We start from the raw sequence: 24,596 nt of genomic DNA, 5'->3' as shown, positions 1-24,596 counted from the left end.
TATTAAACACGCAGAAGGCAGTCGCCGATTTGTTCTGATAATGGATATTTCTGGGAGCATGGGCTCAACCGATGGTAGTGGTCAGGTAAGTCATGTTCCTGATATATTCAGTCAGTATAGTTTAATTTACTTTTCTTAGTTCTATTTTCCGATATGCATTAATATTTTACAGACCCGGTTGGAACAAATCTCAACTTCCGCAAATTATTTCATCACCAATGTGCCCAATGGCACATACGTCGGAATAGTAACGTTTCATACATATGCAGTAACAGTAAGCGAGTTGGTACACCTAGAGACACCTGAAGATCGAAAACAGTTAGCAGCAAAGTTACCTAGCCGTACTTTTGATAGTACGTGCATAGGATGTGGAATCAATGAAGGAATTAAGGTAACATGATACAAAAAAACGATAAAAAAATATTGAAACATCGAGGACGACTCTCAACGGTTGATCATGCAGCTCAAAGGGTGATATGATCAGCCATTATCAACAATTGCAGTATCAATGCCTAAAAAAATTTTTTTCCTCTATTTTGCTGATTTTACAAAATTAGTGGGCTTAGTGGTGGCGGATTTGGTGCGGAGCAAACTCACACAAATCATGACATTCCAAGGGGTTATTTCGGATGAACGAACAATATCATATATTGAAATAGAGAAGTTAAAACATAGAAAGTTCATGTCTAATATACGTTTCTGGATCATAATGAACACTGTTTATTGTATATGGTTTCATATCAGGTACTCGAGAACCATGCACGAGCGCAAGGAGGGTACTTAATTGTTATGACCGATGGTGGAGAAAACGCCAAACCCCATGTTGCCGACGTTAGAGACGATGTATTAGAAAAGGTAAGAAAATACGTATATATTTTCATTTAAAATATTGATCACTTTTTTCACTGACGTGAGGTCGGAATGCGAATATTATTTGATGCTGACCTGGAAAAGAATTTTTCATCAAACTGAAACTTATCAAAAACGACGGAACGAATGAAAATAAATTAAACAAAGTATTTAAATTGAGTCAGTGTAACAATTTTGTATTCACATATCTTGCACTTTCCTGCTCTAAAACCGACCTTTTACTTCATATATATAATAGTTCGATTTTATCTTAATATTTTCAGTCTCAAACCCAACAACAAATGCCATATAAAATTTTACAAACAGAGGAAAACTTACACGAAATATTTATTGCGTCTGTGATGAAAATAACTTTTGCCTATTTATTTTGCTCTTTCCATTCATTTGCTTAAGGTGGTGATAGTTGAATCGTTAATCGTATATACCAGCGCCAACGAAGATTTAGTTTCTCTTTCGGAAGACAGTGGTGGTCAATGGTTTTTCGCTGCTTCGCATGATTTGGAAGCTTTTGTAGAATCTTATAATCAAATGCTTGAGCCAACAGATGGAGATGACACGAAGAAAACACTACAAGTAACATTTTTTACTGCAGTGTGACTTAATAGGACTTGACTTGAACCAGTCTATTCACTATTATTTCAAATTGAAGATGACACATTGCATTCGCATTGTGAATACCTCGCGTTCAGAAACCATTCTACCTCAGATGTAACAAAATTGAGATAAAAACTGTTACTTCCCAAAACATGGAGTTGTATTAGAAAATTCTGGTTGACTTGGCTTCGTTGGCAGAAAACGTGTAACGCCCCAAATCCCAGTGATTTACATGTAATATAGTATTGTCAATAGAATCTAAAATGAATCATGCAAAGTTGAAAAAGTGAATAATAGTTAACAAATAATCAACTGCGAAAAGCACAAATCTTATCCACATTTTAGTTGACCAGTGAAACATTCATTATTGATGATGTGACTGATGAATATACCACAATTGTTGATATTGACGACACAATTGGAAACAATACTGTCTTTACCTATACTTGGTCTTACGGAAACAAAGCTGAACGCCCTATTATAGAATTATCCCCACCTTCGGGATGTAATTATACCACTGAAGACCGGAAGGAATCATACCATTGCAGCGAAAACCCGACAATATCTGAAGAATATAAAACAATCCGATTTGAAATCCCGGGAACAGCTCAGGTATTGTTTTAATTATCTTAAATTCAAATATAAACTTCTTAAGACAATTAAAATGCAACCGACAATCGAAATTTTAAGGGCGACTATAAGCCCATTTTATCTGGTACCAATGAAGCGTATTCTTGAATATGTTACATGGTGTAGTGTATGTTCAAACTACCAGATATTCTGCCAATAATAGGTAATTATTGTCACCGTGAACCCATAATGGCGCTATCAAACGCTATAGGGGGATTCTGCGATAATTACAATATCATTTTTTACAGACCGGCTCATGGGAAAGTCATGTTAAAAAAAGAACTTCCAACAGCCAGACCGTTGTTGTATTTGTTACCTCGATGGCTGCAGACAAAGACACTCCGCCAATTATGGTCTCGTCTGTGTTGAGTCAAAAGAATTACTGTCCTTTAGTATACGCAACGGTAATAATGAATTATTTTACTATTAAAGTGTCTCCACTCTTCAATATTACCCACGCCATCACCAAAAATGCCTTAGTGTATAATAGGGTAGAGCCGCCGTAAGGGGGTTCAGGTAAACGCTGGTCAGTTACGGCTTCCTCCACCCTCAAATCCATGCTTCCGAAAACAAATAACTAACTAATCCCGGGTCTCGTTTAGTTTCGTACCGAACGTACTTCTAGTGGGCGTAGCATAACAATTTTTTGATATGTCAATCCTAACACCCATCTGATTACGCCATCCAAAAACTAAATCACTACGACCTCACAATCACGTCATAGAGCTTGCCAAACATACGCACGATCGACCGAAATGGCATTGGCGCCGACGATAAAGAACTGACTGACGTTATCGGTCTCTCTCCTATTGGAATCGTTGCGACGAGAAAACGAGAGAACTAACTGTTCGATTTCGGGTGCTCGATTGCGCGTCTTGGATGGCAGTTCGTATAGTTTGAAGGGCTCTATTACGTCACTGTGACGTCGTAATGATGTAATTTTTGGATGGTGTAGTCAGATGGGGGTTAGGATTGATACGTGAAAAAATTGTCATGCTCTGCCCATTAGAAGTATGTTAGGTAAGAAACTACATGAGACCCCTAATCCCATACCCGACATGGAATGGTAACCGGATGTAAGGCCGTGGTTCGCCATATGGTTTAGCCGTCTTATCGGATTTCCTCTCCTCCGATAGAAATATGTAAATCCTATTCTATCCCATATATATGATCTCATTGAATAAGTCACTTATCCGTTTGATTTTATATATCTGATCTTTGAACCCAAAATTTAAACTGTTACAATTTAAAGTAAAGCCTGTAGAATATTAAAGTAATTTGACTACCCCTGATTTTCATCTGTAACAAAGAATACTTCACTCATTACTTTCCATAAACAAGGTAACACAAGGACTCAATCCAGTACTCGGGGCCCATGTCGAGGCAGCGCTCGCTAAAGAAGGCGAAGGTTCCTCGACGTATGACTTATATGACAACGGAGCTGGTAAGAGATTGAGGCAAACTAGTTTTCTAACTTAGACAAAATGCAAAAACATACTCGGTCTCATATGTATATAACATTTTTTTTAGAACCTGACATTCGTAGGAACGATGGCGTGTATTCCAGATACTTGTGTACAGGAAGCATACATGGGAGATATTCAGTTAAGGTTGGTAACCCAATATCTGAATATAATAACAACGTTTAAATATTAGAAACATACTACCGGCACTCGGAATCCGCTTGGTTTCTCCATGGGTTTGTCACAACACAGATGTGAATACTCCATCTTTCTCAAAATTCGCACAGCCTACCAAGTAGTGTGCAGCGAGTATAACCCTACCTATCAGCAGCGGACAGATGGAATAACAGGCGGACCCGCCGGACCGCGTTGTTTTGTGTCTTCATAAACAAAACAAAAGGTCAAGTGTCAAACCACTGGAGCATGCAAAAAAAAATCGCAAAACCTACATACCGTGCTAATACAGAGTACCAATACTTCTCCTTTTTTTTTATTCATCAAATCTATGAATATGTTGGCCGGTACTTGGTATAGCATATGGTAATTTGTAATAGCAGTGGAATATTTTGTTTATTCCAGGTTAAAGTATATTCAAAATCGGATGGTTCGGTCGTTGAAAGTTCTGTCAGACAATCTAGAGCAACTTATAATCCAGGTGTCATTGATGAGAACGGTTAGTTCATATTGCCTCATATATCCTTTTATTACGGACAGGTGATATAGTATACCGTCCATTCCGACTTGATGACACTAAAATCGATAGTTACCAGACTGTATGAATTTCACCCGAAATAACGAATTTATCCCTAAAGTAGGCGATATATACATAATTGGAGTATTGAGTTAAACAAAAATGCATTTGTATTTATAAAGGAAATCTTGTCCTCAATCCCAATGGACCGACATTATTACCAAGAAATGTAACATTTGGAATCGACTCATCACGGTTGGGAAACTTCAGTCGACAAATTTCACCAGGCGCTTTTGAATACACACCGCCGACACCGCCACCTACGGGGTAACGCAACATAACTGTTCAGTTTAGTAGTTATAGGAAAATTAACTTTTAGTCTACTGAGAATTGCTGTGTTTCAAACATGACTGTGAAGCCGGAGAAGTTTTACGATTGATTTCGGATTGAAAAAAAAACGCGATTCCGAGGAGAAAATTTTGACTTCGACTTCAGCTCCGAACTCGCAGAGAATAAAATTTTGATAACAAAAACTATGTTTTGTGGAAGCCTTGTCCAATAGATTGCTAGGACGCTTAGTGCTTTTTGAGCTTCTGTTGAAAATTTGACTTCTCCATCACCATCGAAAGTCCTAGACTCCTTGTTTATATCAGAGTAACAGCGACCTCTTGAGATTGATTTTTATTTACAGTGGAGGGACTACATCATCGGATATGTTCTCTCCGAGTAAAGTATTTGACTTGAAAGCAGCACAGAACGATTTCACGAACTATACAAAAGGAATTGTTTTAACTTTTACTGCACCGGGAGATGATTTTGACAGTGGGAAAGGTAGTTCTCACCTATAAATTCTAATATATTATCACAACTTCTTTTAGCAATCGAGTTCGATCAATCGAGTTCTTTAGCAATAGAGTTCAACATTAGGAATTATAATGTTGATGTGGCTTTGTATTTTATTTATTATTATTCATCAATTGAATGCCTACTACTTGGAAGTCTCGACAAAACAACTCCGCAACCGAGCTAATATTTCTGACCAGCAGGATACAACAGATAAAATCGTAATTACATGATTTTTCAGCCTCAAAATACGAAATTCGATATAATTCCGAAGATATGAATGCTTTGCTTGGCAGTTTTGAGTCTAATGCAGAGATATACCAAGACACTGTAACCGAGGGAAACATTTCTGATCCTTCTATGGCTGGTACTATTGAACGAATTGTGATCAAAACACCTAACTTTACTAATTCTGCTACTTCCGTAAGGTAAGTGAGCCATAAGAAAACAAGAATATCGAGATAATTGCACGGAAAAAGCAATTCAATACCAAATTAGGACATTTTGGGATAAAGATAATTCGCTCAAATCGAGTTCGCACGCCCTCACACAGTAATTATTGAACTCATCTATAAGCGAATCAATCGGTGAACACCACTTAATTGTAAGAAGCTACTAAAACTTTATATAATCATAGTGGTGCATTACTATCAAGCAAACATTGATTAACGTTGAACTTGGAGCAATTCAAATGCTATGAGGGGAAAGGTTATAAAGTAGTTAATTTCCTAGCAAGGGACAATATATTCATTCCAACTATTGTTATATTTACTGTAATAAATTATACCAATCATAATATTTTCAGCATTGGATATGCCATTCGAGCAACGGACAAGGCCGGAAATCAAGCTGATATTTCTAACGTCGCTATCATAAGATATTACTTCGAACCTCCAAAATTTGCCCTACCACCAGATACAACTTCCAGTCCATATGAGTCGACTTTAGCTTCCACCAATGAAACTTCGACTATAGATTCAAGCACCGAAGCTAGAGCTGAGGCCTCAACAACTACGAAACTACCAACTGTATTGAGTACAAAGCTCACACCGTTTTCAACAGAAAAGCCGAGCAAAAGAAATTTATACATTGGGATTGGAATTTTGCTGTTAGTACTTGTTGCATCGTTGGGTAAGTAACCTATTTTTGATACTTTGCTGAAAACATTTGGTTCTTATCTACCACAAAGAAGTGAATATTAATTGTGAATTGGTTTTGTGATTTGCCGGTGAAAAACAGACTCGTTTCTTGTGCTTACATTAGCCCTGAGCTCTCATATGTTCACTTTTTAGCTTTCTCCAAAAACTTAAATCAGAAATTCAGACCATTTATTGTCTTATCGTCTTTTTCGGTCGATAGATTGACTCTAATAACAAACAATTTATTACAGGAACTGCGGTATCTATTCTTATTTGTTGGCTATGCTGTGGAAATAAATCTTCGAGCAAATCTTCAAAGCCCAACCGATCTAAGCCGGATCGTGAAACAATAGAAAATCCTTATGCAGATGCTTTTGAAATGAGGAATATGGAAAACGGCACGAGCAAACAATATGGACAGTATCATCACAAGAGTACTGCGATACCTAGACCAAGCTCATTATATGCATGAATTCAATTTATATTATCTGTATTCGTTTACCACGCCAATCTGAACGAACCATCAATTATGCGGATTATTTGTTAAAAAGAGTATTCGTTATTTCTCCTGCTTAAAATCGAGAATGACTTTTCGTAGTTCCAATTATATATTTAGATGTATCAATTTCTAATTATGAAAAATCTTTCTTATTCAAAAAATAATAATTTATTTTCATATCATATTTTTTTAGTAAACTTACTTTTAGCGTTTTGTTTGGGAATGAAAAATATTCAAGATGTAAAGTCTTCTACATCTGGGTGTACACAACACAAACTTCAATATGTTTTATTTCTGTTGGAAGTATCGTTTGTTATTTAGAGATTGGCATATCCAAATATTGCGATTTGAACTATCATTCGCCCTGAGCGTCCTGGACAAATTATCAAGATTGTTTTTGAGTCAGCAGATCAGAATAGAAAAAACAGGTCTTTAGAGTATTTAAAGATAAAGAATATTAATCAGATCGGTCCAAACTGCCAGTACTGGCGTCCATTGATTTCAACTTGATCTAACTTACAAAAGTATTTTACCCGACAACATTTTTCTTCAGGCTAGTTTATATTAAAATTCATTCTATCCGATGTAATAATAATAAAAGATCAATATTGCCGAAAAGTGCTCATGTACGATCGCAACAATATTGAAAACGGTTTATATTTCTTTAGAATAGCATGGGTTACGGTTATTTTCAAACGGTTCAAATCCTAGTATGTTGATGAGATTTACTCTGGTTTAGGTAAATCATGTAAATGAATATATTTATATCAAACTCAAAATCTATCCCGGAAGTGAATTCCAAAGATATATATATATAATCTCTAATTTCTAAAGTATATCATCTTGAAGGAATAGAGACAGACATTTCCGCATATGTCAATTATTTGGCAAAATATTGACATCTTTAGGAATTTCTGAGGAATTCAATATGGGTGCATCAACTGTATATTGTATGACCGTGTTACCTAATTAGGATGTATGGAAATTCGACCGTAATATTGTTTAATGCGCGGTTAGAATTACGTAAACTAAAAAAACTGTTCATCGAAAGCGAACATTCCGAGCGGGCATCCGCAAAAAGACAAATATTTTTCAATTTAGCAAGGTAGAATCAATTGTAATTTTCTCGCAGTATGATCCCGCCTACGCAAACGTATAGACGCGTAAAACCACGAAAGAGGTATGTTTACATGTGCTAGACGTTTTTACAGAATAAATATTAAATTTTGTTGTGATTATTTGCATATTATGAGATCGTATGTCTGTTGTTATTTATTGAAATGAAAAATCTGTTATTGTTACAGTCTATGGAATATTATTTTTTTCTCATCGTCTTGAGTCGATCAAAGAAATAATCCAATATCAGACAGAAAAGGTTATGTTTATGGATATGAAAAAGGTTATAGCTAATTGAATATTAAATTCTTACCATTCGAGAATGACAAGTTTTTTTTTAACTTAACAAGAAGCAAGGAAGTTTCGTTAAGCGGGTCAGATATAGTTATTGTTCTATAGGTAAACCTCAACCCGCTAGTTGTATTTTAAAGACTCATATGAATACTCGTGTTTTAAAGAAATAGGAATATAGATAATACCGGCACTATTTTCAGGATTCTAGAGTTAATGGTGAGAGACAGGCAGACAGTTTACCACCACTGAAATCGATCAAAGTTTCCGCGTGACAAACATTCAAAAATTGTCAAATTAATATAATTCATTGACATGAAACTTTTTTATTTAAAGTGATTAGTCATTCGGAAGATAACAATCGAAAAAATCTGATATCCAGATTGACACCACGCTTTGAAAATCGTGCTCTGTTTAGCCTAATTACACCGATTGAATCAGCGAATAATGATTACGCTAAGTTAGGCAAAAATGTATCAACGCAGTAATTAATCAATTACCGTCGGAATGACATTTTTATGACGCCAACGAGGTTAAAAATATGACAACTATATAAAAGTACATAAAATCAATAGCATTTAGCCGTTATACAATCAATTATATACTGTAAATGCATTACAAACTAAAAGTTTATTCGAAGATTTTGATAGTTAAACTATATTAAAATTATGGTGGATAAAGAAAAATTAACCGAATTTTTTAACAGTAACTTAAAAGTTTGACCTGGGTCGAGTTCAATGGAACTATTCAATTTAAAAAAAAATCCAATTTTTTTGTATTTCACAGTCAATAAATCTAATAAATCGACAAAATATGTAACAGAATAATATGTACAGGTGTTTCATTACGAATATTGTAGATTACTTATAACGACAAAACTCAAATATTACACATTTTCTTGAAGTCGTGTACTTGAATTTCTCCCTATCAAATATACTCAATCTATGAGAGATTATTTCATATTTCTTGCCACTAGAAGTCAGTTACTTCGGTCAGCTAAAAAAAATGAAGATTTCAGCCGCAGAAGCAGCAGTCACGGCTTGCAAGAGTAATTGCTTGTATAAAACCTCGTTTGCAGCAAAGATAAATTTAATCAAAAGAAATAAATAATTCAAAAAAATAAAAAAATTAACTAGGAAATTGACAGTACGTGAAGAGGTACGCGTTTAAAAAAAAAACTGACAAATTTTTCATAAAGTATATATACATGCAATTATGATCGGCGAGGTATTAAAAATAACGAACAATCATATAGATATTGAACGAATAACATTGGCTCATAAATTTTTCTGATATGCTATTTCTTAAACGAAAGACATCAGGTAAGTTAATATCAACAATTATAACTAATTTCTGTAACTGGGTAAGAACTTACATAATATAATAACATAAAACCGTTTTTGTAAATCATCTGTATTCAAACAATAGGCATATTAGCCTACACGGACAAGAACATCTGAAACTTCATTATGTACACTCGTGTGTAAAATTATTCGACCTTCAAACCACTATAAATTACATTTTATTTTCTTTGACTTTGAAGAATAAGATCAATTTCATCCAATCGCGGTATAATGTTAATGAGTTCCGCGAACACAAACTCAAATGGTATTTCTAACAATAGTCGTTTATTTGTTTTTGCGTATGTCGTCAAATGTCAATTGTAAATTTGAAGCTTTGTCATGTGTAATGAGTTATTCATACTGTTTTCCCCTTATCATGCGGGCTGCAGTAACCTGCCTTTGATTTTTACTTAAGCTAATAAAACATAAATACTAAAAACTCAAATAAAACTGATTTATATGTGAAGTCAACTTGATTTCACGCTTTTTTCAAACCCTGTAATTAATAGTGACGTCACAAAGCGTACAGAATCTGCGACATAAAGGGTATGCTGTATAAGTATCAAATATTTCTGCAAGATTTATTCTACTATTTTGCGAAATTAAAAGGAAAATTTAGGCACGAGAGGACATCGTTTACTGAAATATTTCCAATTTCGGTAAAATCAAATTCCCCGCACCTGCTGATATTATTGAAGAATGAGATTGATAATATTTAATAGCCTAATTGAAGTGAATTAAAATTTAAAAATAAACTGACCTAATTTCAGTAATGATTATACATATATATAAAATTGACATTGGTACAAAAACTAAAGTGACTGAAATAAATATCGTTCTTATACATATGGCTGCCAATGAGTACGGTGGTCTGTTGTTTCGTCCGGACAGAAAGAATTAACAAATAAATGTGAGGTATTTGGTAACTAATTAGCCTGCAAATTATTGTAATAAAGCAAGCCCGTTTTTCAAAAAAGATTCAAAGGGATATAGACACTGTTTATATATGATTTTCCTCATAGAGTAACGACGGCGACATGGTGGGTAACAGGTTGTTTCAACTAAGTGGAAATCCTAGATCGTGAACGTGCCGTGGTTACTCTTTTCTTGCCTCAACTCGGTTAAGCTGTGCTAAACATAAAATCTCCGTATGGTTAGAAGCGAAACGTTTTTACTTCCTGACTTCTTCAAGTTTTTATTATTAGAAATGGTTTATGGAATATGCGATACGTTACGATAATAATGGGAAAAGTAACCCTTTTTGGTGGCGCGTCAGCCTTCTTTGCAATTCCCTTACCTCAAAAACAAACAAAATTCCTGGCAACGTATAAATAAACTGCAAAAGGAAGATGCATTTCAATCATTCCATGCCACGCGGACAATTAGTTGACGTGTTTATGTTGGCGAGTTGTAAATTTTATGTTACCCACGTGCGGGTGTTATAAATTCCGTTACGGTTAGAAAAGGGAATAGATATATGATCATCAACTGACTACGAATGATAAAGATGGATATAACTTTCTAACAGTAAAAATTTGGGGATATATAAATTGTACTATTGCATGATCGAGATTTTTCTACTCCGGGATTCGAAAATATTTACGGAACTTTAATCTTACGACACAATATTCCGTCCGCCAGATTTGACAATTTTACCATTTAGATTATCTTTATCAAACGATTTATTCCGCAATTTCTGACAAGCTCTATAGCTATATTTTTGCAAAATTAGTAATTAAATGCTTTTGTTTTATGTTCAATGGTGCATGACCAGTGCTGGAAGTTGGTTCAACCGATCCCGTGACTTAGATTAGAACCGCATGATAAAATCTCAAGTGGTAACACCAGGAATAATATAGCAATTTCAACAAAACACAACTTGCTGTACTTTCTAAAAATATTGTGTGAACAATGCCGTGTTTTTCAATGAGGTTTTTCGCAACTTTACTCGAGTGAAAATTATGTGCATGCTGTGACGCTTTTAGAATATCAAAAAAATTTCAGGTTTGGAATTTTCTACCTGTATTACTTTGAATGGTTATTTCATTTTTTAGTGTCTATACTTAATCTTCAACGATATAGGAATATTTTCAATCGCCATTATGCCTTTGTCAAACATTTGAAATGATTGCATAGGTCGCTATCGACGAGTTCCACGCATGGATGTCACGATTTATGTATGTGCTAAAAGAGAAGAAAGAAAAAGAAAAAGTTTTTACTCGGGTGGTAAATTTTTGACTCTCGCTCAATCTGTCATTTAAGAAGTTTCAGCGTGCACCTGGATCAGAAGGAAGGATTACATACCTCCGGGTTTACGTGCAATTGAGAGTGTAAATAGCCAGAACAGTTATGGGTCAACGGATAGTTTTGATTCAGGACTAAAGGTCTCAGCTAGGTGAAATTAAAATAACAAAGAAATCGATGTTGCGCTAATTTTGATATCTGGCAAGAGTTCGGTTGAACTCAAACTGTTAGTCCGGTAAAGTTAGATAAAAAAAAGGTTCCATTGATCTATTAGCTTAAGTAACAATAGTTGAAAGTACTAACAGGTATATTGCAGGTCCTTGCTTCTGATTTTGGAAACAGAAAACGGTGAAATTAGCGGTTTGGTAGTTACCAGAATGAGCGAAAGGTGTAATTGTGCGTAGAAAGGCTAGGGTTTAGTCGGTCAGCAAAAAAAGAAACTTTTGGAAAAGGTAGCCAAGTTTGGGAAGCGAGTACTTCCTTCAGCAATTAATGTCGCAAAGTTCATTATTTTGCTTTTTTGAACACAGTTGTAAGGAACCGGCTTCCCGGATCCTGAATAATCTATTTCGACAGACTAAGAATTTTGCATCGTTTTCGGTAATTACCTCTCGAATCAATCTCGAATCAAAATATAGGCATCGCCTCCCTTTGGGTTTTTCGATCCAATTTTGAGTAGATAGTAATCATCAGGCGGGTGAAACTGTTTCTAATTTTGAACAATAAACGCAGGCGACACAAGTACATTATAGTATTATGACGTAACTATTATAGGATTTTCTATAAAATTGCGACAAACAGGACGGAGATCGCGGAAAATCACACGTTGTAAGAGGTATAACGATGTTGTGCGCTTAAATACCACTTACAAATTTAGATCAGCGGTTTTAAACGTTACGTTTCCTGCTAGATTAAAACAAAACCAATTATAGCTTCAGCTAAAGTGGCAAATTAAAAATAATAATACATTCTGCCCGGTCCAAGTCGATAATGTTTGTTCATCAGAAGTGAATAGCGATATAAGTGGTCTTATTAAGTTGCGTGTGATCCAAGTCATTCTGATTGATCGGGCGAGCGTGGGCACTGCCAGTGGGCACGTTTTATCTCAGGCGCAAGTTTGATATATTGAACTGAAAATCAGGAAAGGATCGATTATTTTGTTAGGAGCGATCGCCATGTCGGTCAAAATTTTTGATGATTAAAAAAGGTTGCAAATCATTGTAAATTATTCCTTGTGTGGTTTTAATGTGAATATTGATAATACACCAATTTTTCATATGTCCAATTAGTAGGTCATTAAATTACATAAATTACGTTATGTGATCATATAAGAAAAACTGGATAGACCTGATTTCACGTATTTTAATTAATAAATGATTAAAATTTGATTTAAATTAGCAAAATATTTTGAGTTTTTAAAAATATTACGATAAATATAATTTATCAGTTTATATTTGTTCAATAATATTTTGTTTATTTATGTGTCGTATTGTATGTGTCAGTCATTATTAATCACATTTTTATGTTGTTGCAGCTTTATGTGCTCACATTATTTTGTACTAGGAACTCATGATCATATACGTATATCACATAAATAAATAAATATCACACTATCGTCAAGTGAAAATTACCAATTTGTGAGGAGATCTAGAATTTTGATCAAAATTATTGTGATTTCTCGTTTTCGAGGTTCTATGTAGGAAAAAATAAACAATATTTGAGAGGGATTTTAATTTTTGTGGTTATAGAAAAACAAGTACCCATAACACATAATGTAGATTCCAAGAAACTGGAAAACTGAAAGGTTAAATATATTAGTAAGCCACAAGGTTATCGTTGTGTCTGTAACCCAATAAGGTAAAAAAAAAAACATGGAAAATATTTGCGTAAAACGTTGCCAAAGTGCGACCTGTTCAACGTAACTCGTGCGCAAAAATTATCAAAAGCAAACATTTGCATGTGAAAAATGTCTCAAAATGCAGCGGTGCAAATCATTGCTATTTATGATGTTACGTTTCGGTGTTTCGCTATCATTTCGTCATGTTATTTAACGCCTTTCGAAAATGTATTCTGACACTAGTCAAAGAAATCGGGCCATAAAACATTGATAATTCATGCACGATTATATTTAACGCTCCTACCGACAAAACAAATTTGACCTCAGATTCGAACCTTATATCTTCGCACGTGTCAGTCAATGTATATCATCCATTACAGATGTGTTAGCCACCTTGCAGGGGCCGTGGTAAGGCATGAGCTGATCGAAGTAAGCGTTGACGTAAATGGTACAAAGTTCTGTCTGTCGTTTTCTGACAACTGTCTCGTGGAAGCTCTCACGCACCAACACATAGTTGTTTTTGGAATAGGTTTAATTTAGTTCAAGTTAGTTTATAAAAGTATATATGTATATAAAATTAAGTTTTCTAAACCATATTCTGCAGTATTGTTCTTTTTCTTTACCTCTGTTGCCTATAAATCCTGACAATACAGGCGGGGGTACTAAGATACCAGCAACCTTGCCATGTTTGTTGTACCGAACCAACAGCGCCAAGTCAGAGGAGACAAAATAATCGCTTTGGTACCTCTCTTATTAGTTTCAGTTAAACTGTCAAAATTACTGCTTTGTATTCAGTTCTGGCATAGGATCATTCGCAACTGTATCGATAACCTTACATTTTATTTCAGATTTCAATGTATTGAGTAAATTAAATTTACCAACCCCACAGAAATAAACTGCGAAATTAGCTTTCTAAAAAATATTTCGTGTGGTGACAATTTTAATATTTTAGTGGGATACGAAATAAAGAATCGAAATTCATTTAAATTGTCTACAAGTGCACGTTTATCGACTTCGAAGCCATTATATTAACTGTTAGAGTTTTATCAATATTCAAAATTACAAAGAAGTTAATACAATAAAGCAACTGTACTCTTTATTCGTGTTTTGTTTTATTATAGTACATATAAAAAAATTAATGTTTCAAACAGAAAAAATATTGGAAAATAAATTTTTGAAGTATTTAATACGCCAGATTAAAGAATATTGATTAAAGAATCCGCTATGGATGGTGAAATAAACCCAACATTTGAGGAGGTTAGTATTTCATTTGAAATTGATTTTTATTTTAAATTGCTTCTAAGGTAAGTTTTTTAAAATCAATCATGCCACGATTTTCCCCTTTTCCATCTAAGTGACAGAATATAATTTAGATTATGGCTATTTCCCACAAAGTCTGCAATTTGAAAAAAAATGTATCGTTTGCTCCTGAATATCAGACAGATCAAAATCTACGATTTTTGTAGGCGGATTAACTATTTTTCTACAGAATATATAATTTTACGATAATTTTGCCTTACATTACTGGAAGTTTGAAATTGAATTACCCATAATGCTTTTGCTTTATTGATAAAATATGTGAAAACTTGATATCGAACTTTTTATTAAAAACCAATGCCCTATAGGTTTCTCAATTCAAAATAAAACGGCAATATATCGCCCTCATAATCCAAAAAAGTGTATTTCCGGCTCCAAATACTTTCGAGTTAGTGGCAGGCCTGGTCTTGTATTACTGGATTCGAAATGAGTCTCGCCGTTGCGACTCTCAAATCTACAATTAGCATTGTATAAGATGTGATAAAATTTAATAAAAAAGCATATGTTAAACCTCTATAAATAGCCTTTAATCTTGTTTGATTGAGAAGATGACTGATGTTCTTGTTCCCTGGTTACTTTACCGCACTAGATTTTTGACAGAAAAAATTAAAGAAAAATAATTATACGTGGAGAGAATTGCTTGAAATCCAAGCAAATATTTATAAATAGGGCTTGTGGTTGAACTTAATTGTTATCTATCAAATCTTTTCACGTCAAATTGAAGGATCGCATCATAGCAATACTGTTGAACAAAAACGCAAATCGGTGGAAATCCTTTTAAGTCGGCTATAGTTAAGTTGGCGGTGACTTTATACCATTTTATTGTAGCGATACCAGTTCGAATTCCATTTACTCGTATATTTCTTACACTTTTGCTCTTTTATTCTTGAAAGACCTATGTCAACATTAATTCCAATGAAATATTGTCTGAGGACGCCGCCAGTAGTTCTATCAATCTTCCCCAAACGACGTGACAGTAAATATGAAATACTAGACAACGATCGTTTTATGAAATATTCTGCTTATTGACCGCGATAGCTAATATTTGTTTATTCCGTGGGTACTCCTGAAGTATGCGCACCAATATGTCGCATAACCTGAACCCTAACCTGGTACACAACCTGAGTTCAGGTTGTGTGCCATCTTGGTGCGCATACTTCAGGAGGTCCAAAAAGCTTATATATTCGTTACATATAGGCGCCATATTTTAGACATCCTTTAATTGAATGATGCACACGCGTTATGAGTCAGAAAAGCAGATAAAAATATGTTTTGGAACAGACTCATTGTCAATTTCAAAGTTGTATCAAATTTTAACTTTTTCAACCCAAGCCAACTTCATTTGCTGTGTAGAGGCATCTAATAAAGAGGCAACTATTGAGACATATGAAACAATATGATGAATACTACATTGAGTTATTTTGAACTCACAAAACAGCTCGATTCAAATATGAACTTTTTGTAACTTTGAGATTTTCTTAATCATTACGATAGCATTCGTTCTTGGTCTCGGTCGCATTGAAGATGACTCATTCGTCGATTGAGTCATTACTGAAAAAAATTTCAAAGTCACGTCTTTGTACCCTATCACCATTCGAATCTTTCAACTCTATTTGCTGCAGTTGCTTGCAAATTTTAATCAAATATTCTTTCTTCAGACTGAAGACCACATTAATAACGAGGGTGCCGCGAGCGATTTTGGAAATAAAAAGATACGGGAAAATGGCAACGTTCCGGCAGAAAATCATGATAAAAATCAGAATAAAATGATATACGAAATTGATGAAAGTCCTAGATGGCATGTCTGCATTATTTTAGGCATACAGGTAATAATTTTCTGTACAAGTGTAAAGATAGTGTAAATTAAACTTGCTTTTTCGAGTTTGAAGTAGAAGGAGTAAGAAACAAACAAAACACATGCAAGACTCCTATTTATTCAAATATAATTGAAAATTGTATGATCTCTTATAATTGAAAATCAAAATATTCTTTTTTGAAACAATAAAAGACTAAAATAACCTGTCAATTTAATTAACTTCACTGCTTATTTTTGAATAAAAAAAATCGTTTCGTTGTTAATTGTTTATTTTTCTACTCATTACTGCAGCGATAAATCTGCGTCCTATGTTCATGAATATCATAATTGCAATCTTATCGCATAACGGTTTATTGTTTTGAGTTCCTCTCAAAACGAATTTGCAGATGCAAGATATAAGCGCAAACGCAAATTGCTACAGACTCGTATTTCTCTAATAAATTCGTCATATTATGAATTAGTTATAAGTTGTTGTTAAATTGTCAGTGACAAATTGTCTGGCAATCAACTCACATTTATGTCTAATTGTGGGTATATACAAAGCTAATTATCATAGTGGAAATTTTTCAAACGGACGTTGGCTTTTAAAACATATTATTAATATTTTTAGCACTGCTTACTTGCGGTTGGAGGCTTGGTTGGGATGCCACTTATAATAGGAAGAAGTCTTTGTATGTTTGATGACGACGTTGGATATGTTGGCCGCGCGATGGTGATAAATGCAATGTTGTTCATTTCTGGAATTGTAACATTTATACAAACAACGTTTGGGTCCAGGTTGGAACTAGTCACATTCTCTATTATTATTTTTTTTTAGGTTTAAATTGTTGATGGGTGATAGATGCTTACAGTCACTTATTTCCGTTTTTTATTGGTCTTTGCTGCTGCCTTGGTTTCTTTCACACTACCTTGCGATTTTTTTTTCCGCTTGTTCTTCATTTGCTTCTCGAGAGGTGTGCATAATCTCAGTGTCATTCAACGTCCTATAACCTTATATTATACCCTTTGTTTTCATCCCTTCTCCCAATATTCGAGCTATCGCCCCATCTCTGTATGTATGTGTGTGCCACATAAAGTTACCATCTAGTCACATCCTTAAATTACCAAGTCTTTTTGTTTTGAAGGCTACCTATCATGCAAGGTGGATCATCTGCTTTTCTTCCTGCAACACTGGCAATCTTATCCCTCCCTCACAATCGATGTCCATCGGCTCCAATAAACAACACAGATTTAACTAACGGTACTGTGATGTATAATGATACTGACGGAACTTTAGTTGATGGTGCGGAACTATGGCAAAGACGAATGCGAGAGGTTGGTTTGCTTAAAATGTGGTACAATAGTAGGTGATAGGATGTATAAGACAAATCAGAATACTGTATAATGTATATCTTTTAGTGCCATATGATTTGGTATGGTATATATTATACAAAATGCACCTAAACTCAATCCCGAAACAACGTAAGTGGTGAGTAACTCACATCACATGGTAATCGAGATGTTTTAAAATTACAACATTTTATCGCCATACCGAATTTACCCAACATAGTTGCAAATTGTTTCTTGGTCATTTAGAAAGGAAAGTCGTCACATATAATCTAAATTTAAATCCTTCTGTAATATTAATACTGATAACCGGATTGCCAAACGGTACCATTAATTCCTGATTTAAATATCAAAATGCACCTTTCATATATATACATTTTTTAAACATAATTTAAAATTTTACTCGAATTTTCAGATCCAAGGGGCACTTGCCGTTGCTGCCGTTCTAGAGATTCTGCTGGCGATGACAGGAGTTGTCGGATTTCTCATGAGATTTATCGGGCCGTTGACTGTTGCACCATCTATAACCTTAATAGGTCTATCTTTACTTGACATATCAGGATATTGGGCCTCAGGGCAGTGGGGGATAACAATTTTGTAAGTATCATGGAGCTGAACTTTGTCGAGACATATATTATTAAAGGTTTTCGCAATAAATCATAAGACGCAGACCTTTAAAATCTCTATTGTTAATTAGGACCAAAATATTTTTCATGGCCAGAAACAATTAATAACGTGCGAGATGGTATTCAATCGACGATATCCTGTCACGCTATTTGGCGTAATTATGTTACATACTATATGTAGATATCCGATTAGAATAGTCAACGATATTTCACCAGCTTTCGAAAAAAGTCAGAATAATGACAGATTCACAATAAAAGTAGATTAATCGATGTCGTTTCTTGATTTATTTTTCGGAGAGCCCCGCTGAACATTATGATGAATGAGAGTTTCCCAAATCTATCATTTTGTCTGCTTTCGTATCCGCTTTCAAATTAACTACATATACATGTATCTTTCGACACGGATTAATAAATTTCTTTGTTTTTATTTTCAGTACTATTGCTTTGTTGGTGGTATTTTCTCAGTACTTAAAAGATATAAAAGTACCTTTTCCTTGGTACAGTCGAACTCGAGGCTGTTTTGTAAAAAGATCGAATTTTTTCAAGATGTTTCCAGTGAGTATAGTTCATATTTTGTGTATTAAAACGCTGTTAAGAGTTTTTTTCGTATAACTGCTGCATTCGCACTCCTCTAATCAAAAAATAAATAAATACAGGCCCAATACGGATACGTTCCATTCCAATTTTAGTTTCATTACGAGTTCGGGGACTAGCCAAGTGAGTCCCGTAGTATTTGTACCTGAACTTATTTCCTAACCCTAGCCTAGTACACATACTACGTTCCGGTGTCCACCATCTTGGTTCACATACTACAGGAGTACCAAAAAACATAAGCTTTACTTTACTCACCAATCCTAAGCTTCGAATAAACTTCAGTTAACCTGTGCGGTAAAATGACACCTAGTTTTCGTCATATACTTCCTGTTTCCCTCCGGTTAGAGATGATAAAAATGACAAAGTATTCTTTTGCAGGTCCTTCTTGCTGTTATATTAGGAGTTATATTATGCGTCATATTGACAGCTACCGGAGCATTGCCCAGTAATCCGAGTGAACCCGGTTACAGGGGGCGTACGGATACGAGAATAAGAGTACTTTACAATAGTCCATGGTAAGTAAACAACAGTCTCTCGCGAGATCTAAGAATCTCAGTAGGTAAAATTCTGTTTTCTTCTATTCAGGTTTCAATTTTCTTATCCTGGCCAATGGGGCCTTCCCGTTGTTACAGCGTCGGGTGTGATTGGGATGTTAGTGGCAGTTATCATTAGTATGGTGGAATCAATTGGTGATTATTATGCATGTGCAAGAATTGCTGGAGCGCCACCGCCTCCAAAACATGCAGTAAACAGGTATGTAATTATTGCAAGAATAAATACCGTTTTTATTTCAAGTGGTCCAATTTTTTATCAAGCAATAATAATTTAATTCAGTTTTTATAATTTCTTCACATACGGTATGTATCATAAAAAGAATATTTTGGTCACTATCAATTTATGCGTACTCCAGTGTCTGCGTTTACATAAACATATTTCCGCTAGTTGTCGGAAAGGACTCCCGAAGTATGTGAATCAAGATGGCGGACACCAGAACGTAGTATGTGTATCAGGTTAAGTTTAGGCCATAATGGTATTCCAATTTTTCTTAGTTTAGTTCTAACGAGCACGGGAACTAGCCCAGTGACTCCCGTAATATTTGTACCTGAAATTATGGCCTAACCCTAACCTGGCACACATACTACGTTCCTATGTCCGCCACCCTGGTTCACATACTTGGGGAGTCCCCAAATTCAAGTTTCTGAAAAGTGTCACATGGAGCAAGGGTGATGCAAGTTTTTGGGAATGGAAAGAACCTGTGTATCGTTTTTTTATGTTGCTGTATTTGTTATTGACTGCAAACAAAACTTTTCTTTTCAGTTGAACCATCTTTCTAATTTCCGAAGATTAATGAAAGAAAGTATTTCCTTAGGTTATTATAAGCGATCATTTTTTCCCTGGTTCAATATGGAAGAGCAAAAAAGGGTTATTATTAACTTCTTCGATTTTAGAAAAGTAATGAAATATTGTTTGTATTGCAGAGGTTTAGCAATCGAAGGACTTGGAACTGTACTTTCTGGCCTTATTGGAACATCTACGGGCACAACTTCATACACACAAAATATCGGAGCGCTAGGAATTACTCAAGTTGCAAGTCGAAGAGTGAGTTTTTGAAAACATTAAATTTATGAATGACAACTTTTCTATTATATATCCTATATAAAAAAATTTGTCATTTTAACTTATGTTAGTAGTTTCAGCGTATTATCAACATTTTAGCACAGTAGTGTAGGGATCTCCACTCAAGCAGACCTACGTACGGAAGGAAAATACCCAGAATTCCTGGAAATCAGTTTTAAAGTTTTGTTTAGAGAATTCGAGGATATACATACCCTGTTTGTGGCTATTTTTCTGGGCGCCGACCTGTACCATTACGCAAAATTTCATAAGTTACTACCTCAATAATATTGTGCCACAATTACTTTTCCCGATGTAGTAAATTAAAGTTTCTCTGTCTTCCACATCTATTCAAATCCAATTCGCACATTTATCATCTAAACACTAGGTTCTGCAAGTTGCTGGGATCGTTTTCTTCATATTTGGAATGCTAGGAAAGTTCGGTGCAGTAGTTGTTCTTATTCCGGATCCCGTTATGGCTGGACTCTTCTGTGTGGTGTTTGGGATGGTTACTGCAGTTGGTATATCTAATCTCCAATTTGTGGATCTGAATTCTGCCAGGTTAGAATTTTATTATGTCATTGAGACTTTTTTAGACAACGAGACTCAAGTGCATACGCATAATTTGAACCGTATAGTGTAAACAATGTTGCTGCATAATAACCTTCTCAAGCCATTACAATATGGTGTCCGCTTTAGCTATTACAATAGAGTGTTCGCTTTATATTCTAGAACGATTTATCGCACATTGTGTCACAATATCATAGAATTATATTTTTGCAACAAGTTACCTCCATTAAAGAACTACCAAAATAATTTGAACTATCTCTATCAAACTCAAAACACAATAGGGACTGGTTAGAATATGAGTAAGGTTTCGTTTCAATAATTTATTTCTTTTTATAGAAATCTTTTTATCATTGGATTTTCGCTATTTATGGGGTTAATGGTACCAAGATGGGTAGCATCCCATAGGAACGCCATAGACACCGGAGAAGTAATAGTAGATCAGATATTCTTAGTGCTGCTGGAGACACCTGTGTTTGTTGGATTCGTTCTCGGAGTCTTTTTTGATAATACAATGCCAGGTATATATAACTCTTTATTGATGCAGTAAAAATGCAATATAAAAATGCAACCCTTGCAAATTATTTGACTGATTTTATGTTTGCTTTAGGAACTCTGAAAGAACGTGGTATGTTGGAATGGAGAAAACGTGCTGGTGAAGATAATGCTTCCGAAGAAGAGCGTGAAAAATATAAAAAAGAAGTTGCAAAATGCTATAACCTTCCTTTCAGCACAAATTTCAGGTAACAATGCTTATTTCAAAATATGCTTTAGCGCTAAAGTATTTCAGAAAGTAGTGGTCAAAGACCCGAGCACAGAACAGCATTTATCAAGCAGTGTATTACAGATATTAAAGATTCTTCATGTTAAATAAATTTTTATTAAAGTGGGCTATTTGAAGAAAGTTTATTTTGACGTTTGCGAGATCAGTTAATTTGCTAGTCCAAATCTTTTCTGCATTTTGTCGCTATTTTATAATCTGGGTATACTCCTGAATAATATTTTTTCATAAAGGGGGAGAACGTTTGCGAAACATTATTTGGTGCTCCAGAAGTATGCGCACCAAGATGTCGCACAACCTGAATCCAAACCGGTACACACATAATATGTTCAGGTTGTGCGTCATCTTGGTGCGCATACTTCTGGAGGTTCCATTATTTATTATATAACTCTCGTGATATCGTGCTATTTTGTTGTATTTGTAGCTACAATGGTTGACATTTCCCACCATTCAATTCCTAAAAATATCTCAAATTCATCCTTTCAATTACAGATTTGCCAGATACATCCCAATACTTCCAGAGTTCAATACAAAACCACCCAAGACAGAAAAAGAAGATAAAGTTTCAGCGGTCATATAACTGTCGAAATCAAATCTAAGCTATATCGTCAATACGTAGAAATTGTATTTGAAGCACGAAAGCTAGAATTTGGATCGCACCATCCATTTCACAGCAGTTTAACAATATACATATACCTGTCAAAATCAAATCTAAGCTATATCGCCAGTACGTAGCAATTGTATTTTAATCACGAAAGCTGGGTTTCTGATTTCACCATCCAACAAATTAGCAGTTTAACGATATACATTGTAGTCGTCGTGGTTATTTCAATCCCGGTTTTCACGTTTTTTTGCCGTAAACCGTAAGCGTAAAAGCGATTATCAAATTGGGGCATTGCGATAAACCGCACACCCAATGCTTTTATTACCATCAGACGACCATCATATGCAATTGGCGGTTAATACGATCTCGACGTGTTTCATCGTATATTTATCGGTTCTTTCATAGGACTGATTCCATAAGATAACCTATTTCCCAGAATAAGAATATGAAAAAGCAACCGACATTTAGACAATAAAATATTTGATACACAAGAACACCAAATATGGGCACTCCATACGTATGTATACCAATATGGGGGTAACTAATTTTGTTCGCCCATTTTACATCAAGTTGTGTAAGGGGACTGAAACCCATGGGCAGGGGGATATTCACATGGCTAACACAGACAGCCCCCGAACTCGTAATCGAACTAAAAAAGGGGAAACCGGAATAAAATTATGGCCTAACCCCAATCTGGTACACTTACTACGAGAGTACCGAAAAATGTATATATGTTTACCGATAAACTGGTAATAAAACAAAGCATTTAAGTGCACTTTACCTCCATTCCATAATAGGCTGCAGAACCCCAACACGAATCCTCAGTTTCAGCTTCACCACGTCAACACATCTTACTTTGTTTATTGTAATTTCTTTTATCAATCGTACCTCACTTATGTAGAAATCTTTTCCTAAATGAAGTATTTTTCAAAATGTCTTAATTTTGACTATTTTGAGAAACAACGACAAAATTATTGCAATTTAATATATTATATAAATACTGAAGTGAACATCGTATTGTTTCTGGCAGCGACAGCAAATAAAAATAAAGTTAAAAATATCTGGAAGAGATAAAGCAAGAACAGGCTAGGCGAGAGACCAAAGAAGAGATGATAATAAGACTATATTTCAAACACATAAAACTTGAGAATGAAATTTTCCTTTCGAGTCATTGTAGGAATATATTACTTTTAATCGAACACTATAGGTCGGTCACCTTCCATTTAAAACATGTTATTGTTCGCTTGTTTTCAGAAAGTTGTAGTTTCGTAAATATAGTAATATAACAGGCTGTTTTAACAGATACTGTCCCGTGGGGAGTGAATAATGTCATCAATTCCTACCTGATAGGAATTTTAGTGTGAAGAATGCTTAGCTACTGATATATAATAGTTATGAGACTATGGATAGTTTATAACGATCCCATAGTTTATATTCATGATGATATTTGAAATTACACTGTTGTGCGCATTTCCTGAAAATAGATGTTTAGTTTTCAGAAAGCTAAACGTTACGTCAGATTGCACTATACTCGAACGCGTCCCGATTTGCACTTCAGTGTGAAAAGTTTCGAAAACTTCATTACAGGTTTGTGTGTACCATATTCACAAAATAACATATTTCCTAGAGACCTCATTTACTCTAGGTTACTCATTTGTAGGGCTGAGAATGGTTAACCGATTTTAGATGGTTAACGGTTACAATTTATTTTAACCGTTAACTGACATCTAGGTACAGATCTTTTTTATAATGTACAATTACTTCAAAAATGATTGCTATCGCAAATTTATC

The 24,596-nt window shown here is 34.8% G+C and overlaps 2 protein-coding genes across 2 annotated transcripts; both read left to right on the top strand.

The window, feature by feature from the left end:
* Positions 1-40: 40 nt before the first annotated feature.
* Positions 41-6,763, top strand: LOC120334532 (calcium-activated chloride channel regulator 4-like). Its single transcript, XM_078109455.1, has 14 exons — positions 41-85; positions 173-391; positions 745-855; positions 1,264-1,443; positions 1,810-2,076; positions 2,343-2,498; positions 3,436-3,538; positions 3,625-3,704; positions 4,137-4,230; positions 4,431-4,575; positions 4,940-5,079; positions 5,333-5,519; positions 5,897-6,222; positions 6,482-6,763. Exons 1-14 carry the CDS (start codon positions 41-43, stop codon positions 6,700-6,702), a joined length of 2,274 nt encoding a protein of 757 aa, XP_077965581.1. The 3' UTR covers positions 6,703-6,763.
* Positions 6,764-14,660: 7,897 nt separating this feature from the next.
* On the top strand, positions 14,661-23,810 carry LOC120334302 (solute carrier family 23 member 2-like). The gene is made up of 13 exons (XM_039401776.2): positions 14,661-14,817; positions 16,536-16,703; positions 17,304-17,470; positions 17,818-18,007; positions 18,435-18,616; positions 19,080-19,200; positions 19,618-19,754; positions 19,825-19,992; positions 20,718-20,838; positions 21,242-21,414; positions 21,760-21,941; positions 22,031-22,163; positions 22,694-23,810. Exons 1-13 carry the CDS (start codon positions 14,785-14,787, stop codon positions 22,779-22,781), a joined length of 1,863 nt encoding a protein of 620 aa, XP_039257710.2. The 5' UTR covers positions 14,661-14,784; the 3' UTR covers positions 22,782-23,810.
* The last annotated feature ends 786 nt before the right edge of the window (positions 23,811-24,596 follow it).

This window comes from Styela clava, chromosome 15 (genome assembly GCF_964204865.1).
Source record: "Styela clava chromosome 15, kaStyClav1.hap1.2, whole genome shotgun sequence".
NCBI lineage: Eukaryota > Metazoa > Chordata > Ascidiacea > Stolidobranchia > Styelidae > Styela > Styela clava.
Note: the sequence above shows the minus strand (reverse complement) of the source record. Positions and strands in the feature narration are given on the sequence as shown.